This window comes from Cyanistes caeruleus, chromosome 2 (assembly GCF_971803275.1).
Source record: "Cyanistes caeruleus chromosome 2, bCyaCae1.hap1.1, whole genome shotgun sequence".
Lineage (NCBI taxonomy): Eukaryota > Metazoa > Chordata > Aves > Passeriformes > Paridae > Cyanistes > Cyanistes caeruleus.
The window spans coordinates 49,089,698-49,109,428 of NC_141702.1; the positions used below are offsets into that span (position 1 = coordinate 49,089,698).

Consider the following 19,731-nt stretch of genomic DNA (forward strand, 5'->3'; position numbering starts at 1 on the left):
GAACAGCTGGATAGGAAAGCTTGCATTCATCTCATATGATGAAATTATAGTGTGGTTCAGCTGAAGGTAGTGCTACTAATGCACTGTGGTGTTTAAAATGCAGTTCTTCAGTTCTTTCTATATAATTACCACTCCACTCACCTTTCAGATCACAGTACCCTTCACCTCCTTTCACCTCCATCTAAATTAAGTTTATGTGTGAAACCCCAGGATTCCAGATTTTCATGCTGCAGTATGAAGCAGTGATTAAGGGAAAAGGAAAACCCACTATCTTTTGCTGGAATAGAAATGAATGAAAGAATAAAAATACTGAAGGCATGACAGATTAGCATTTGAGTAGTCCTGTAGTTATGCAGGACCTTTGCTTCCCAAGTCCAGTGTCAACTGCAACTCCTTGGTCTTGCAGTTTCTTTCTCAGCATACATTTTCTCTTCAACACACAAAGGAGAGGCAGGTTTGTGATGGAAGGAATATTGTCCAGTCCTGTATCTTGCTCTTTAAGCACCTACTGGTATTTTACAGTGAAGTAACTGTAAAATCATGTATCAGTAAAGCAGCTCTTAAAATTACATACCAAAATCCTACTAATTTTTATGCTGTGTTTATTGCTGGGGCTGGATGGCTTTCTCTGGCTTTTGAGAGCAGCAGCATTGGTGAGGAAGGTGGGGGTGACAAGAGGTAGCCAGAGTCTTTGTGATGCTCCATGATCACTGAGGATATTGTGAATAGCTGAAGCATTTGGAATCATAAAACCATCATCACAGTCCAGGCTGGAAGGGAGCTTAAAGGTCAATCTAGTCCAACCTCCCTCCAATGATCAGGGACATCTTCAGCTAGATCAGGTTGCTCAGAGATTTGCCCACATAACTTCTGCTGGCTGGAAAATTTATTTTTTTTACATAATTATTGGAAAGGGTCCTAGATGATTGTCAATTAGGCTGTCAGAGGAGAGGGGATTTTTTGCTGCTCTCTTGTAGAAGCTGGGCACAGCCAGCCCTGCTCTTTTGTTGGGGGCAGGTAAAGCTGCAGAGTTGGTGAGCACGACCGTAAAGGGACGTGCCAGCTCCTGACACAAAAGGTGAAATAGCAGGCTCAAGGCTGATGCCACTTGCCAAACACTCAAATGGTGGTGTGGTGGAAGGTGTAAGCCTCAGTTGCTGCAGGCTAACCACACGGGTAGGCGTGTGAGTGTGGGATACATTCATATTTGAATGTAGCAAAATAGTTTGAAAAAGCAAAGGTAGAGCTGCAGTGGGCGTGTAGGGAAAAAAGTACAAATGGGGGAGTAATATTCAAGGTGAACTGCATAAGTTTAAGGAAAAAAAAGAAAGCATAATTGTTTTGGGGAGTATTTTGCATTTGAATGCTGGAATTTTTCAGACCGCAGATCAAACCAACACTTGGAAGCATTTGGATGTATGTTTCCAGCTCACAAAATACTGATTGCAAGAGCTACTAAAGGCCTGTTGATATCAAGCTCTCCTTCAAAAGAGACTCCATTCCAGTATTTAGTCTAAATTACCTAACACTGTACTTGCAGTAGGTAAATATATGTATATGATATCTATAAGATGATAAAGAATAATGCATGAATTATATCCTTCCTGCCTGGGTGAAGCCATCCATCTGCCTTAGCCCTCTTCCCTCACAGAGGGCTGCATGCTGGAAGGAAGAAGGTTTGAAGCAAGAACTGAGAACATGAAGCCACACCTCGGAATACATTCTATATATACTCTGAATATATTCTGTTGCAATGCTATTTTATTTTTATACATCTTACCTTCTTTTTGAAATAGAAGAATCTCTATTTATTATATGGTTTGTTAAAATAATGTGATAAAAATGCTAAGTATTTCAACTATTCTATTTACAATTTTTATGTTGCAATACCAGACCAGGAGTCCCTTGTGTTCATGTTGCTTCTCCTGACCTTCTCTGAAATTATTAAAAAGAATGCAAATAAAATAAAACTATACAAATTAAATGAACTAAAAATCAAATTGAAACCTCAAACTTGTAAAATAAATATATCAGAATTCTAATGCAAAAATATTTACATGTTTTATGGGAGAGAGTAATCAATTTTTATTAAAATATGCTCATTTTGTCTAAGCAAATTTTACTGCTTTTTTGACTGGTGAAATTAATGCAAAAGTCTGAATCCCAGGAAGATTTTTTTTATCCTTTCCTATTTGCAAATTATGTAAACAAGAAAGCAGTTAAAAATGCATTCATTTATTTTGAAGCAGGAAATTTTTAGAGGAGATGCGTAAGACAGATCACAGCAGACCTGAATAGTTATTATGGATCTTGTGCATTTCAGAAACTCAGAATTTGGCAGTAAATGAGCCTATGTAGTTCAATATCTTGACTGCACATATGCTAAAGCATATGCTTTCCTGGACCTACATATTGAAGGATTTTGTTTGTTTCTTTATTTAAAGCTATTTTTCCTGCATGTTATCTGTCTTGGATACAATTGTAAAGGTGACAAATGTACCATACAGATGAACTATATTAGCCCATTCTTTCTCCTAAAGGAGAAATTTTGTATCTTTATGACCAGATATTATGTATTCCTCTTCAGTAACATTAAATAGAGCAAGGCATAAGAAGAGACCAAAAAATAGAGAGGTTGTCAGGAGAGCTCTGTAGTCTTTTGCTGTCACAAGACAAGACAGTACTGATGGTTTCTGTTTTTTGAACTAAAAATGGCTTGTTACTTTTTCCTATCTAGAAAACAAATTTAAATATATATAGCTAAAACCAAACCAAATTGTTATTAACCCCATAAACAACCTAAAGCATCCCATTGGAATTGCCTTCTAGCTCACTAAGGAGTAGCAAAGATCTTCTATGCAAATGCTGAATATTACCAGGATGAAATTATTGAGAATATGTGAGTGTTACTAAACATGCATGGAAGACGATAAAGAGCAGGATAATAAATTGACACATTCCATCAGACCATGGAAAGGCTGACTGTGGTTTTCCATGAAAACCTTAAGAGGGGGAGAGAGAGAAATGGAGAGTAGGAAAACAAAATAAAAGAAGGGCTTTTTGAACTCCTGCTGGTGCCCCTGTGGTTACAGTCAGCAACAGTACTTGCTGGGACATCAGTAGAGATCTCATGACCAGCCTGTAAACTTTGGTGGCTCCCAGATCTTTTGGGGATATTTCTACTTCCATAAGCCTAGTATCAGCTCAAGCAAAGTAGATAAGCAACCATTCCTGTGCAGGTACTGAGTGTATAGTTTTAACAGGTGAAGGCATATGTCCAAGCAGCACAGTTATGTCCACCTACCTTCATTCTCTTCCTTTGCCATATGTCTGGCATCTTGAATTTTATGCCTTCAAACATTAATTGCTTCTTCAGAGTTTCATAAGAGCTCAGCCTGCTGCTTGCAACTAGAAACACACAAATGTGTGAACCTCCCAAATGACCTAATTCACCTGGGCTGCCCTGCACAAATTTCACCTGAAACCTCTGCTCACATTTTATGTGTATGGCTTGTCTTATGCCAGTGGTAAAGTTGGCTGAAAGGGCTGAGCCTTCACATAGGAATACATTTCAGTGTAGAAGATGTAAACTGGGGACACCCAGTGCTGCTGGCACACCACAGAGAGCCCTGATTTTCTGCTGTTGTGCATTTTGTGGAGCCATTGCCACACTGAACAAAGCAGGTGTAACTCATCCTCACCCAGATTGCACTCCCCTTGCACAAGGCTGCAGAAAATAAGGGTCATGATTAAAAAAATTGTGGATGCATATTTGAATATCAAAGAATGGGAATAGTTATGGGTTGTTTAATGACACCCTCACTCTTGTTTGATGGGTCACAGAACTGACAGCTTTCCCTTCTATAGTTCAGGGCTCAATAGCACCTGCTACCTCCTTTACCTGTCAGTTTCATGTTCAGGTTTATCAACTATGAATATCCTTCCATAAAAAATGTCCATCTGATTTTTTTTACAAGAAGGTTTTCTTGATACTAGATGCCACTCAGTGTTTTATATGAATTATTTTATTAACTGCATTTCCTGAAAGGTTATTATTCGACTTCTCTCTGAGAAGATGTTTTACTGTTACTGACAAACCAGATTTCATACTTACCTGTCACGGCCTTTATGATGAAGTTTGAGCCTTCCACACCAGCACATCTTTTCTCTGAGAGGGTCAGACAGTCTGTTCACCCTTCCTGGCTGCCTGGTCTTGTGTGAGATACCTTCATTCTGCCTATGCTGATAGGTTTTCTGAGAGATGGGATTGCTAAGGTGACCGCTACTTTTGGAGTGGTTTCCTTCTCTTGAATCATGCTTATGATTATCATGATTATGATCTCTTGAAATGCTTATGCACATCTCAGCATTGGATGCACCACTCTCATATATAGAATATAAAAAATCAGACACAGAATCAAAAAGAATTACAAGCTGGAAGGATTATTGAGTCCAGCTCTTACGTGAATGGTCCATACAGGATCTACCCCAAAACTCTGGATTTATTGGCACCATGCTGTAACCAACTGAGCTAATGCTCTGTCTGTACTTCCCAGCCCTCAGCTCTGTGTTAGTTTTATTAACAGCTTGTGTGAGGAAGGTGCGTTGACTCCCTTCTTTCATGTGCTGAACAGTTGTTGTGTGATGGAACTGCCTCTGGGCTTCAGCTGGAGCTGAAGATGAGAGAAAGGAAGAAAAATTATGACTCTTGCACAACTGGATTGATGTCAAAGGATGTATGAGTCAAATATGTATGCTTGTAAGCATAGAAAGATGTGCTTCTGAATAAAATGACAGATGACAAGAGAGTAAAGGTTCTGTTGGTGTGTAAGTAACCAGCTTGGTGTGTAAGGGGACATCCCTTACCTGTGATACATGGCCATAATTCACACATTAGTGGTTGGTTACCTGATCAGTTGATGAATTTCTGCTTGGATGTTAATTGCATAGGATGCAAGTTTCTTTTATTCTAACCCTGAGTTTCACATTACAGAATTTCATGTTGCTCTTATCAGCCGGAATATCTTCCTAGCACATTAATATTTCCTCTGCTCCAAATGAATTGGACATATTTCTAGTTAAGTGTTACTTCTCATTAGTGTGGAAAGGCTACTGGGTCAATACCTGTAAAATACAGGCAAGACAGGATAAATGCCAGTGAGACATTCAGCAATTTGCTTATCAATCAGGATTCAGATAAAGGAAACAGTATTTTATAAGTTTCTTCATTGTGAGTATCACTGGTTTTTTATGGCTGGATATTTTTTGAGCTTTGTGGCAATCAACTGGAATCAAGAGAGGTGCAAACGCCCCTCACAGCTGCTATGTCAAGTTTGTATACTTCTCAGCAGTGTTTTCAGATGCACATTCTTTTGAATTCTTGGTTGGGAGAAGTGGGAGATGCTTAATTTTCAGTGCACCATGCTGAGCACTGCATGATTCAGTAGCACACTTTACAGAAGAGTGTGCAGAAAGTAACAGATTTTCAGGGATGGCAGACATCAAGAGCTGATTATTTCAGGAGTGATCTTAATACCATTGTGATGTACTTGCATTTATTCTGAAACCAAAACAGAGGTTTTGGCTGCATCTTCCAGTAGCTGTATCCCACACTGATCTCTTTTTGCCCTCCCAGAACTGCTGGTTTTCCTGGGATCAGAACCCCAGTGGCCACCAAACCACCATTCTGGGAAGTAGCAGCTTACGTGCTGGCTCCAGATTTTGCCCCTAGAGCCAGCTCTTTGTAAAACCACGCTTGGCTTTTCCAAGGTGCACAGCTCAGTTTCTGGATGAATTAGTGGAGTTACTCTTATTACAGTAGGATAACAAGTACCAAATATAATAGTAGTCTTTCACTGATTAAGCAGCAGCATAGTGGCATTCACTCTCCTACTGTACAATACCTGGATCCAAACTACCCTACTTTATGGAATACAATTTTATAAGATCCTGGATTTCTCTATCATACTTTTATTGGCTATCACTTTCTTCCATGGAAAGATAAGTATTATCTTCAGTTAATTACTCTTTTGATACCTTAAGCATAAGCACAATCTCCAGTCATCAGTAGCACTATCAGATGCATAGTTCACTTTATAATAATAGCACTGATGGAACATCTCTCAATTTGCACATCACACTGCACTTACTCTTTTGCCAGACTCTGGAGGACGGCAGACCTCCAACTTGCTAGCACATCATCTAACTGCTCATCAGTCTCACTCTCAGACTCTTCATTGCTTCAGTAGCACAGCCACAGTGATTGGACTGTATTTTTCAGTCTTCAAGACTACACTAGGCAGGGACACAAGACTTCTTGTGTCTGTAGATTTTGGGTTTTGCTTTGTATTCCAGCCATTATTTTGTGCAAGACCAGGGCCAGGTGAGTTTTGGTCCCTGATACAAATCTGCTTTGACCAATTTACTGAATGTAAACTGGTACACACTGATCATTCAATTCACATTTAGTGTTCTAGCTGGAGCAAAACAATGCCTGAACTTTCATTCAGTATTGCATCAACTTTCACCACCTTCTGGGCATGATTGTGCTTACATGCTGGTCATGACCACCATGCTTGTGAAAGATGGTAAAAAATAGGCAAAAGTTGATGACTCTGATTATGGACCTCTTAGAGGTGCTTTGTGAACCTGCTAAGTTATCTTTCTATAGAATTTGAATCATGGAAAAATTGTATTTTTCTTGTGAGAAATGCTACAGTCCTGGCCCCATTGTAAAGTTTTTCTAGTCCAGTTCTGACAGCTCAGGAGACAAGAAATGCAGGATTTCCTGCAAGAGGAACCTCCATGGTTCCTCTTGCCTCCCACATCTCTCCTTTATACAGACATATGGATTCTGTTATATTATATTCCCATATAATTCTGATTTGATACTAATTAGTATCTTATTTGATACTAATACTGCTAAATCTTCAAGGGTAACATCAAGACCCTGTTGATTTAGGTACATAACAGATATGCAAAAAGATACCGCCTGCTCCAATCAATGTGTCATCTAAAAATATATCTGGCTTCATGTGTAATCTTAATGGTCATTCTGAGAACTCATTCAGGATTATGTGATAACAAATAGCCAGTTTCTTCAGCAGAATTGCCTGTAGATATCTAGTTGACATGGTGGCAGTGAGATGCTCTATACCAATTAATAGCATGGTTGAGTGATGTTTTATGCTTTTGGTATCATACTTCACTAGTCATGATGCAAAGGATATAACAAATGGGGGCTTTTAGTAGTTTTCCTCATTACAGATGCAACATTGAGATTTCTGGTGTGTATGATTCCTGGAAGTATCATGGTGTAGGCAAATGAATGCACCAGCTCTCGCTGTTGTTTGAAACCATTGTGTTTCACGTATTTCTTTATGCTCATGCCTGCATTTTCTCTATTCTTAACTGGGTTTACTGATTTTGAATAAGCCTTTTGGAATTACTGCCACACATAAAACAAGGTGTTCATGCTGTGGCCAACAATGATGGAGCCACAGTGGACTGGTGTGTCTTGCATGCTTCCCTTGGGCCTCTGTTGCTGGTCACCTTGGAGATCTGGACTGGCCTCACAATTCCTTTAGCTAGTGCAGCTCCTACATTTTCTGCTTTGTGTGTAATTAGTGGCACTTCTTGAATAATCTGTGGTTGTTCTAAAATGAGGCTTTTACCCATGGTGATAGGGGGTTCCCAAAGCTTTTATATTCATCTAGGGATAATATTAAACATGTTATTTGGAAGTTTAGCAAACTTTATTCCAGTTCCCCTACAGTGGTGTCAGGAAAGTTCCAGAACGGAGATAATTCTCTTAGATTTTCCCATGGCTGTACCACAAATAAATACTCCTAGAGGACTGAGTGTCTGTTTGCAGATTTCTAATGCAGAAGAATGCTGTAATATCTCTAGAGATCATGGAGCATCTGTAAAGCCATGTATGTCTAGAGCCAGCCAGCCGTAACATATTCTGAACTCTTCAGTTTTCCCCTTGGCCCTGGGTAATGATACAAAATAGTGCTGCCTATTAGGATTTTACATATTTTTGGCTAACATTATTGACTCCAGATGAAGTTTTAATTCTGTCAGCATTGCTTCTTTATCAGCAGCTTTCCATCCTATTCTACTTGAAAATTCTCTTTTAAATGTCAATTAATTTGTTGCAAAACTAACGAGAATTTTCAGGGTTGGAGTGTGTATGTACCACAAGAAACAGCACTCCCGTTTTCAATTATTCACCAGTCGCCTTATTCCTCTTAATAGTACTGGCCTCTTGGTAGTCACCAGCAGAGAGGTTTCTTTTTCAGTAGATAGCTCTAGGTTTCATAGCCTGTAAAAAACCTGTGTGCCATATCCTGGATACAGTCCTTGCTCATATTTCATGCCAGTGCCTGCTACTAGGTAGCAATGTGGTGTTCCCCAGAATGGGCATTCCCTGATCTCTTAGGGATTTGTGGCTGGTGTGGAATGAGCTGGTGTGTAAGAAAATGCAGAGTTCTCACGCCTAGTAAGTAGTGTGAGTACCTCCAAGCCTGTGCATAGTGGTGGCCATGTTAGGTTTCCTTTCTTCTGCTCAGTTAACTATTAAATCTACAGGAAGTAATATCTTTGCACTCTCTGTCAGATTAGATTTAAATTGAATCAGTGTGTTCAGACATCACTGATGGAGAATGGAAAAAGATACACACTCCTTGACTTCCTTATTCTTTTCTTATTGTCTTTTTAAAAAAGGGTACATATTAAATTCCAGTTGGGTCTGCTTGATCTATGAATGGTTAATAGTAATGACAATTTGCATTGGGTCTTTTTTTTTTTTTTTTTTTACTATCTTAGTCAAATCTCATGCTTTGGGGAATAAAATTTGTAGGAATCAGGAATAGCAAGTAGGTAATTCATTATTCATATCTGTCTGCTGGGAAAAAATGTCACAGAGTGGGTAGGTGGCTGGACCAACATTTTGTAATGAGTCTATGAAAAGTGGATACAAAAAAAGAAAACTCATGCATCCTAACTGATTCCTCTGCCTTAAACAATGAATATTATTTCTTTTATGATTATTTTACTTTAATTAATCTTGTGAATATGATTAAGATGACCAAGTTTACCCAGAAGGACACATTATTAATGGAAATTACACATTTATAAATTATATACAGGGATATATATATACAGATTTCTTTCATTTGATCACTTGACTTACACTCTAGTAAGTTTGAAAATGAGGGAATTTTTTCTTCTGAAAACCTTTGTATTGCTGTAAGTAGTTTCACACTATGTAAAAGAGGATGAGCAATAAAAAAAGGCCTGACTGCAGAGCTTACAGAGGAATAGGAATAGGAATAGGAATAGGAATAGGAATAGGAATAGGAATAGGAATAGGAATAGGAATAGGAATAGGAATAGGAATAGGAATAGGAATAGGAATATGGGGAGGGGAGGGGAGGGGAGGGGAGGGGAGGGGAGGGGAGGGGAGGGGAGGGGAGGGGAGGGGAGGGGAGGGGAGGGGAAAGATACTTTAGTTGGAAGGTATCTACAATGATCATCTGTCCGACAGAGCCTGTTTTTAAGTAGTTCTGTGTAAGAGTGAACCAAAAGCTGACAGACTACAATGTTAACTCAGAGGTAACTTAAGTCTGAGAGTACTGTAGATCAGAAGTCAATTTTGAAGATTTCATGCAGAAAGATACAATCAGCTGTCGGGTTTGAGGGGAGGCTTCAGCTTCTCAGTGTGCTTGTGTCCTTCTGCATTACAAAATGCTGCCATTTCAGGGAAAGTGCTTACCTAAGTTTAGGCTAGGAGATAAACCAACCTGAATAAAAAAATTGTATATAAGAAATAGCAAAGTGGTTTTTATCTTGACACATTTAAAGGCTGTGTGAGTTTAGCAGTTTGTTTGTTGAAACAGTGCACTGTTCCAGTGTTCCACTGTTCTTCAGATCTTACGTGGTTCTGGACATGGACTGTTTGCAGTAACCTGTGGTACTGACACCAAGCATTGTGTCTGCCACCAAAGGGAAAACCATATGTAGTCTAGTGGGTGGGCAGGAGGAGAGAAACTGAGGCATGAATAAAATGATCAACTGCTTTATTTGTGTTAAGTTTAAATTGCAATTTACGCCTTAAAGTAATGGCCATTAATCTCATGAAATAAAACATCTGCTTATTATAAGATCTAACAACAGAGCTTAGGCTGGATCAAAATAAAGGCACCAAAATTAATAATTTCATGTTTAATGAAAATACATTTTCAAATTCCTAGATCTGACTTCAACTATTGTGATTTACATCCACAGTCAAAACAGACTTTCTGCAAAATCTCTAAAAGGAAGTAACAAGTCTAAACATTTCAGATGAGCTTGTATGTTAGTAAAGGGAATGCTGTGTTGTGTCATGTTAATAGGCTAAGCCTGCCCTGTATCAGAGAAGAAGAAACTTGTCCCTTGCCTGGATCTGCTTACTTGGTGCTCGTGTCCAAAAGAATAATACGGATTTGGTCACAGACTGCTCAGGCCATGGTCTAAAAATTAATCTGAATATCCCAAATCTTTGGTTTTAGGCTGGTCTTTGCCCTGGCTCACTGTGCAGCCCCACGAGCACCAGCTGGCACAGGGCAAGGAGCAGGAACATGTGAGAGCCGGCTGTGAGAGCAGCAACTCAGGGCTGTTACACCAACGCAATTTTCCCACTGTGAGAGAGGAAGCAGGAGGGAGCTGTGAATGAGAACAGGTTGGATAAGATCAGATGTTCTGAGGAGGCAAAAGGAAATGATGCAATCTAGTTTCCCAAAGGCTTGCTGAAAACGTGGTATAGGACAAAAGCAGTGCAGCCTATAAGCAGTCATCTGCGAGGGGAACAGAGTATTTTCAAGTGTTTTGGGAAGCCAGACTGGTGGAGTATTTCTGAAAGAGTGCATTTTCTCTATTGTATAAATAATTTAGCAGTGCTGGTGTTTTGCCTTTAGGCAACAGTATTCCCATAAAGTAGTCATCAGTAATACAAGTGGATATGAGGAAATAAGAAACCTGTTGGTTCAGAGGATGTAAAGTCACACAGAGGAGGAACAGTTCTTTAGAGCTTTTGTGCAGAGATAAAAGTTTCCTACAGGAGGCCTTCAGTCTCCTGAACCAGCTTCTTGACATAGCAGAAGACAAGGAAAGTTTTACTGTTCAGGAATGGGAGCCTTTTGGCTTTGTTAAAAATCTGTGTTACCCCTATGCAGCGTAACCCCATTTGACTGCTTCCTACCCCAGGTCTTCCAGCAGGGCTGGATGTCTACAAAGTCTGTAGAGAGACAACATTTGTAGTGGTGAAGCTGTGTATCTGCAAGACTGGCTAAAATGGGCCAAAATTAAAATGAAACAATTATCCTGTAATTTTCATTTGTAATTTCTTTTTCAAACAGAGAGGTAAATCCTGGTATAATCTTCATACTTTGTGAGACTTTTGCTTCTTTGCCATGCAGCACTTGACTCTGGCACTCTTGTGAGAGGCAGGGGAGGACCAGCCTGCCTGGCAGCCCTCCCCAGTCTGCCTTCCCCCTTGCAAGTCTCCTGCACTCATTTAGATCTGTAAGGAGGAAGGGGAGCACAGCTCCTTTGATGATCTTGATCTAAATAGCAAGTTGTCATCTGAAGTAAAAGAGAGAGACTGTAGTGGATGAAAGAGAAGCAATATGCTGATTTTCTGGTCTAGCAGTGCTGTTATTCTGCCTGTGTCCCAAGCCCATACACAAATAATTGGGAATTTGCTGTCTTAATGGTTGTTAGGTTTTTTTATTGTACCTCCGTGGCTGTGTGGGTGAATGTAAAAAGGGTTTTGTACATGTATATTTGTATATTTGGTAGACACTGCACAGCTAAAGCCTCTTTCAATTTTCTCTCTAATTTATTTTTAATTTTGTAACCCCCCAGGGGTAAATCCTTATTACAAGATGTAAAACCACCTCTTCTACAAAGCAGCTTATTTGTTGATTTTTAATTCAAGTCAGCAGATGCAAAGCTGTAGCTTTTTTGCGAACACTCTGAGCTCCTCTGTATATATAACTGTCAAGTGCATCTCACTGCAAAATTAGTAAAAAAATTAAAATATCATTCTAGAAAGAGCAAGAAGAGTTTTTTATTTCTCTGTATTAAGACTATGCTAGACTTCTGAATCTTGAGACATTCTTGTTAGGCAACTCACTTTTAAATATACATTACATTTGGATTAGACTGAGTATGAAGACTTCCATTTTCAGAAGCTCAAGTACTGAAAGAAGTTGGGGTTTTGTTTTTTGAAGAAGGCCCTCCATCAAAAGAAGGCTGTCTAAAGACAGCTTTACTGTGTGCGCTTACATAAATGAATGTTCACTGGCATCAATATGTGCTTTGTCTCATGGGAAATGATGCCCTTAAGCTAACCTGCATACTTTATGGTTTAATATTTGTTTATATAAATGGCTGAAAGTCTTAGTCACAGATCTATGGCAATAATAACAAAAAGACATGATCTGAAATAATCTCTCTTCCTACTGTATCTCATTCTAATCAAATGACATTAAAAAAAGCTGGAAAAAACCTTTGTAAGTGCTTTACCAGTTGGATCAGGTATAGGCATCTACAGTTGGTCCTTCTGGTCTACTATGCTTACAACTCAAAATACGTGAATAATTAGTTTGCTTTGAGTTGTCATCGAGGGAAATAAATTTAAAAAAAACCCTCAGACTCTCTCTTTTTCCTTTGTTTTTAATGAAGTGTGATGATTTTGTTCCCATCATTGTTTTTACACAAAGTCAATGTTAATTTCTATTCAGGATGTGAACCTTAGAATAAAGCTCTTGATTCTTTCTGCCTTCTCCTTTTAGTCTTCACAAATCAAGGCTTCCCACTTATCTTCTAAACTCCCATTTCCATTCTCTTTGTTGTCTGAATTCACTGAGGATGCCGTCTGTGATTGCTGTTCAGAGGTCCTGTCCTGCTGGCAGCCCCACACCTTCTCCAGGTTATCTTCTTCTTGCCTTTTATTGGGTGTTTTTGCTAAACTGGGACATTTGAGTATGGTGACTTCATTCCAGCCACCCGTCAAAAACAGGACTCCACTGCCTCTGCCTTGATTTGTCCATAGCATTGGACAGTCACTGCAGATGATCATCTTCCTTCTGCCTATCTCCCCAAAGGGTCTCTCACTTTGGAGGTGATTCCTGAGCTTTTTGCTCTGCCCAGCATTCTCAGCAGAAACTTTCGCAATTTTGAGTATCTCAGAGATGTATATCAAAGATAACCTACCATATATCAAGTACTTATTTTCATCAAGTGCAAGGAAAAAATCAAGAAAGCAAAAAGAGAGAACTGTGTGCACCAATTTGAATTGTAGGTTTAATTCCCATCGCTGGAAACTCTAACTTTACCCATCAGCCAGAAGTCATGGCCATACATTTATTTTTAAAGCTAACTTGCTTGGCCACATGTGAGCAATAAAGTGATCTGTGGCTGGAAGTTGAAGAAAGCCTGCCCACAGTCCTGGCTCAGGCAACCTATTGCCAGCACAGTTCTTCAGCCTACTGCTTCTTTCTGCTTTTGTAGGTACCATCAAGGTCCTATTGTAACAAAAACAGATTTTGCTTTTGGATTCCCACTGTTGGAAAAGACTATGGTTTGATGTCTTCAGGTTTTTTAGCTTTATCTTTACAATTAAAATGAAAAATCACTCTGCAATGTTAACGGCATCTTCCCAGTGCATTGTTGTTTTCCAGTTGATGTTTTAAAGGCATTGTCTGGGCAGCATAAAAACTTGAGATACAGTTTCAATATCTGTAAAGGATTTACCTGTGTGGTTTACACTGATTTCAGTAGAAATTAGGACATCTAATCTCAAATTTCCTTTTAAAAACATCTCCCTAAATATATTTAGAAAATAACGGAAATAAATCTGTGTGTTTAAATCACCATAAAAGTACATAGATGTAGTCATAATTATGTCTGAAGGATGGGATTGAGTAGGTGTAAAAATTATGTATGATATGATTGAATGTACTTATTCTTTATTCATTGTCTTAAGTATTACTCTACTCACCACATTGTTTCTGTTACTTTTCTGCTGCTTACTGAAAGAGAGAGAAAGAAGAGAAGGATGGGAGGCAAGGAAGGAGAGGAGAGAGGAAGGAAAGGGAAAGATGACTTTTAGCATATATGTCGAGGCTTCAAGGGTTTTGTAGTCAGTGTCATTATCACTGTAACAAATAATTAGTCTATTACCTAATAATATCCCACTGGAAGAGTGCATGTGCAAGCACCTGTTAATGAGCAAACATTAAATGATTCAGGTGCTTTGTTCAGGTAAATACCCATTCAAGTCACTCATCAGAGCCAAGCTTTAAAAGCTTTGCTTTTTGAATTAACTTTTGAACTAATTATCTGCTTTTCTGTGGTTGAGTCTTGTAAGATCTGAGATGCCTGTGCTATAGAGAGCCTGCTGTTTCTGCCATGGTATAGCAGCCCATATATCACTGGGTCCATTTGAGCCAGAGAGTGAACACACTTGTCATGAAGGAAAATTATGAAGGAGAATTGGGAGCAAGTTTTGGTGGCAATGGATAACAATGATCCTTTTCTTCTGTGTTTTCCATCACCCATTTTTATGATCACAGGCACTTAGAAAAGCTACAGTAATGTGAAAAAAATCTCAGAATAGTGGGGTTTGCTTTGAAAGTTTCAAGACAATTCAAATACCGTTTATAGTACCTTGGCAGTACAGATAAACCCTACTTAGGTTCCTTTTTAGGCTACAGACTCCAGTCGTACAGAGTTCAGTCACAGTTTGCCTCTTTCACAGCAAAGTCTCATCATGTGTGGAACTTACTGTAATGCAAATAAGTTATAGGTTTGCCCACCCTCATTAATGAGCTGTTTGCTTTTGAATGGAGAACAATAATGATCCCTAGTCTACCACGAGGAATGCTTTGACCTTTTGAAAGTTGCTGATCTTTTGAAAGTTGCGTCAGTTTTCAAGTGGTGAAGATTACACACCGGGTGATTGACAGAGTTCCCATAGAAGGCAGCAAACCTGCCAACTTCAGAAAAAAGAATCTGGGAGCAGAGCAACTGTCACCCAAAACAGGTCTCAGTGAAACCTTTCTCTAAACAAGTCTGATATTTTGAACCTCTAGGATCAGAGTAACCATCCTTGGAGCAGATCTGTCATATGCCCAGATGTGATGCTGTTACTCTCTTGCTCTAGTATTCCCTCATATTTAAAGATACTGATAATCTCTCACCCTGGCAAAAACCTGTTCCATCATATGTGCAACATTTTATCACTGTGTATGGAAAGCATAAATGTATAAACTGCTCTATTCTTTAGCTCTTTTTATGTGCACGTATATGCGTATATATAAAATTAAAGGTAAGAACACATGCCTGGTCTGCTCAAGCTGCACTTGTTTTTCTTGCTGGTGTTTACATCTTAAGTGAAGTGTCAGTCTGACCCTTACATATTACTTTGCCAGGTTGGCTCTTTTAATATCTGCTAGACAAATAGGGTGTGTTTGTTTTCACTTCCTTGCAGTACCTCGTTGTAAATGGTGGCTTTCAACTGCTTAGTGCAAATGTGAGAGATCTAGATAATTTTTCTGGACAGGTAAGTATTTGGGGTATGTTCACCCAACTCTTACATAATTGTTCTTGTTTACTACCACAGGAGAAGAAAACTTGCTGGCAATTTTGAAGAGGAGATGGTGGAAGTACATGATCCTGGGGATAATAGATATAGAAGCCAACTACCTGGTAGTCAAAGCTTATCAATACACGACTCTTACCAGTGTACAGGTAAGGATTTCCTCTTTTGAGGTAAGATAATAGGTCCAATGGTGTCAGTGGTGTAGTATCCACTGGCTTCAGTGAACCAATAACTAATTGCTGCCTCTGACTTCTGGGTACCTTTTAATGCTCACTCATAAGACACATTTTTTCATATTGGACTATTTTTGTTACTTAACAGTTTCCAAAGTGTACAAAAACATTCTTTCATTTTATTCCTCTGTGCTAAACCATTCAGAATCACATTTTTGTCATTATCTAAATAATTTAGTCCTTTGAGGAAATATTTTCAGATTGGCTGAAATGTTTTTCTCACTTTGTATTGTACTTGGAGAGAACACAAGTACTTTTTTTAGGATTCCTCAATTAGATCTGATTTTCTGAAGGTCTCTGTGGTGGGTTGACCCTGTCTGGACACCAGGTGTCCACCAAAGCCACTCTATTACTCTCTTCCACAGCTGGACCAGGGGAGAGGGAATATAAGGGAAGGTTTGTGGGTCAAGATAAGGACAGATCATTCACCAGTTACATCACAAGCAAAACAGACTCAGTGTGGGCAAATTAGTTTAATTTATTACTAGTCAAATCACTAACATTCTTCCCCTGCTCCAGTGTGGGATCCCTCCCACAGGAGACACTTCTCCACCATCTTCTCCAATATAAGTCCTTTCTACAGGCTGCAGTTCTTCACAAGCTGCCCCAGCACGGGTCCCTTTCACAGGGTGCAGCCCTTCAGGAACAGGCAGCTTCAGAGTGGGTCCCCTCCAGGCTTACAAGTCCTGCCAGCAAACCCGCTGCAGCATGCGATTCTTTTCCCATGGATCCACAGGTCCTGCCAGGACCCTGCTCCAACTCCAGGTTTCCATGGGATCACAGCCTCCTTTGGGCAGTGACCTGCTCCAGCATGGGATTCTGCACAGCCTGCAGGTGAATCTCTGCTCCACTGTGAACCTCCATGGGCTGCAGAGGGGCATTCCATCTCATCATGGTCTGCACCAAGGGCTGCAGGGGAGTATCTGCTCTGGCATCTGGAGCACCTCCTCCCTTTCCTTCTGCATGGCTCTTGCTGTCTGCAGAGTTGCTACCCTCACATGTTCTCACTCCTCTCTCCAGCTGCAGTTTCTGTTGCACAGGGTTGTTGTTTTTTTTTCTCCCTGCTTAACTGTGTTCTCCCAGAAGTGCTACCACTGTCATTGATGGGCTCAGCCTTGGCCAGCAGCAGGTCCATCTTGGAGACAGCTGGCGTTGGCTCTGCCGACTTCTAGCTGCTGCTCACCCCTGTAGCCCCCCACTGCTGTCAAAGCAAGCAAACCAAAGAGAGGATGTTTAGGATCCCATAATTAGATCAGAGTGCAAAAGTTGTCATTAAGCAAAAAGAATGGAGTTTGAATGTATGAATGGATGTATTGATTTGTATGTATGAAATGAATGTATGAAGAAGTCCTACTTCAGTGCAAGCTGTTAGATGTGTTATATAACACCTTAACTGCAGCTATCCCTGCTAAAAAATTATATGTGCAGTGGACAAATTTAGGGTACCAATTTCTTCAAAGATAAAATCTGGATATTTTATATTTAAAAATGCAAAAGAATTAGACTTCTTCCAATTTAAGTGCAAAAGTGAATAATAGAAACATTTTTAAGATACTGGAAATCGTCTGTCTTGGGAAATCAAGACTGCTACTTGTTCTAAAACAAGCTTAGTGCCTCTTTACATTATTTCTAAATAACTGAGCAACACTAGGTAGTGCTCAATGTATTTTACATGTTACTTGCCTGAAGTTTGCTTTAGAGCTAATAAAATGAGTACCAGTTAATGTTTTGCAGGATCAAAGCTAATTAAGAGTATATTTCTTCCGTAGATGAAAAGCAGTGTTGGAAAATCCTGAGCTTCTTTAGCTGAATAAGAAGCAAAAATAGAAGAAAACTGTGAATTCAAGGAATTTGAATGTGAGGTTTATGCTAAATGTTCACAAGTGCCTCTGGCATCAGAATCCGGGTTTGAGGATTCTTTGAATCATGCCCAGACAATGTAATATTGTTTTTAACACTTTTCCAAATCTGATTACTTAGTATAGAATAAAGCTTAAATCCACATAAACCTCATATTCTCCGATTTTACAGCCACTAAAAGCCTCAAAGAGAAAAGCAAACTGAATTGCTTCCTTTGTGTGATTCACTCACAGCAAGTATAAATAGTGGACTGAGCAGGATGATATGGGTCATTAAATCCCATCTCCCAAAGCCACCAACAAGCACGTATCGAAGGCTCATTTGGCCAGACCTGTGAACCCCCACTTCCAGAGGATGCAGATCCTTGAGCCAGCAGTGCAATGAGCATGGCCTTTAATGTATTCTGTCAAGAGATCAAAAGTTACAGTGTAGACAGAGAAGCAGGCAGGAGAGTTCAAGGGCATTGCCTGTGCCTCGATAGGGAATTTGTTAACTGAAATCATCCATGGTCTCCTTTTAAACTGAGAGAGAGAGAGAGAGAGAGAGTGAGAGAGAGGAGTGGTAGATCAGGAGAACTGTCAGAGGGCACAGACAATGTCAAGTCCATTTTTAGACCTCTTCCACATCAAAATTACAACAGAGTTCAGGTTTCTTTCCCATGTAGCTTGAAAGAAGGAACAGGTAAGAACTCAAATGCTGTCGAGATTTTTTCCAGGCATGGAGTGTATACAGGGTCACCTTTTCCCATAGTTGTCCTTGTTTGCTGGGATACATGTGGAGTGACTGGGAATACCTGCTACATTTTAAATTCATTTCATGCCCTAATATGAATGAGCTTCTAAGTAAAAAGCCCAAAGAGACAACGAGAATGGGACAAGTATGAGGTAATGCATTAAGATGTTGAATCAAATTACACATTTTCTGAAATGTAGCCAAACACCCTATTTCATTTAAAGATGAAACAGAAGCAGCTCAGGGAGTTATTTAGCATTGGTCTAAGTGTGTCATGGTATGAAATGAAGACTGAAAAAGTGGAAAGTAGAAGATGAAGAAAAGAAAGTTCTTCCTATAATCTGATTTTTGAAGAAGCAAACAAGTCTCAAGAGAAAGGAAGTCTCTGTCCTGAAAGGCCCAATCCTGCAGGAACTCTGCCTGTGAGACCATAAATGCTTGCTGGCATATAGCAAAAAATGTTCATATCCTTTCAGAACTGAGACCCAAGAAGCTATTGCTACCTGCCACAAATCAGCATGGCTTTGACTGAAGGTTGTGGGGTCTATACCTATGTATATGTTGGGCTGAGAATTGAGCCCTTTAAGTCAATTCTGGGGGATTTTATACTCAGCAGGCTCATCAAGGCTTTTTTTGATGAAGAAAATGTAAGAATTTTTGAAATTGTCACTTGAGTAAATGAGAAGTTTTGCAGCATTTTTATCGTGGTGGTACATGGACCATTTCAGTAGGAAAACAGTTTTACAGCATATCCTTTTTTCCACATGACATCTCTGCTTCATCATGCAAAACTAACATGCAAGTGTACAGTGCTTGTGGTGCTTTTAGGCAAAAAAACATTACACTTGTCCCAGCAGAAAGCCAAAGCTTAACAGTAAAAATACATCTTTATTGCAAATGGCTTGATTTCAGCTTCACCAAAAAACTCTTAGCATTCAACAGCTTTGTTTTCAAATTAGCTTTAAACTCTTGGGACTGTCAAAGTTTCTAGTTTTTACTCCATCCTTTTGTTTTTTAATATTTGGTATTATTTCATCATGGTTCCATGAAAAGACTGAAAATGGTGCCCTACTTTTGCTCAGTGTTTCACACCCAAATTTTCTTATATTTTAAAATTCTCTTTTGGCTTTGATCTGGGAAAACAGGATTTTCTAATAAACCTTCCTACATATCTTTCTCCAAACGCCTTCAGAATCATAGTGATTGAGAACACGTAGGCACAAATCAGAAATGAATGTGGTACCTAACCTTTACTTT

General features: G+C 39.4%; 1 protein-coding gene across 1 annotated transcript in view; it reads left to right on the top strand.

Annotated features, from left to right (window-relative positions):
• The window catches only part of SLC35F1 (solute carrier family 35 member F1), a 226,086-nt gene that overhangs the window by 161,410 nt on the left and 44,945 nt on the right, over positions 1-19,731 (top strand). The window contains exon 3 of the mRNA XM_086876879.1: positions 15,671-15,798. Within this exon, the coding sequence (XP_086733005.1) occupies positions 15,671-15,798 (128 nt within the window). The remainder of the gene's footprint in view (positions 1-15,670; positions 15,799-19,731) is intronic.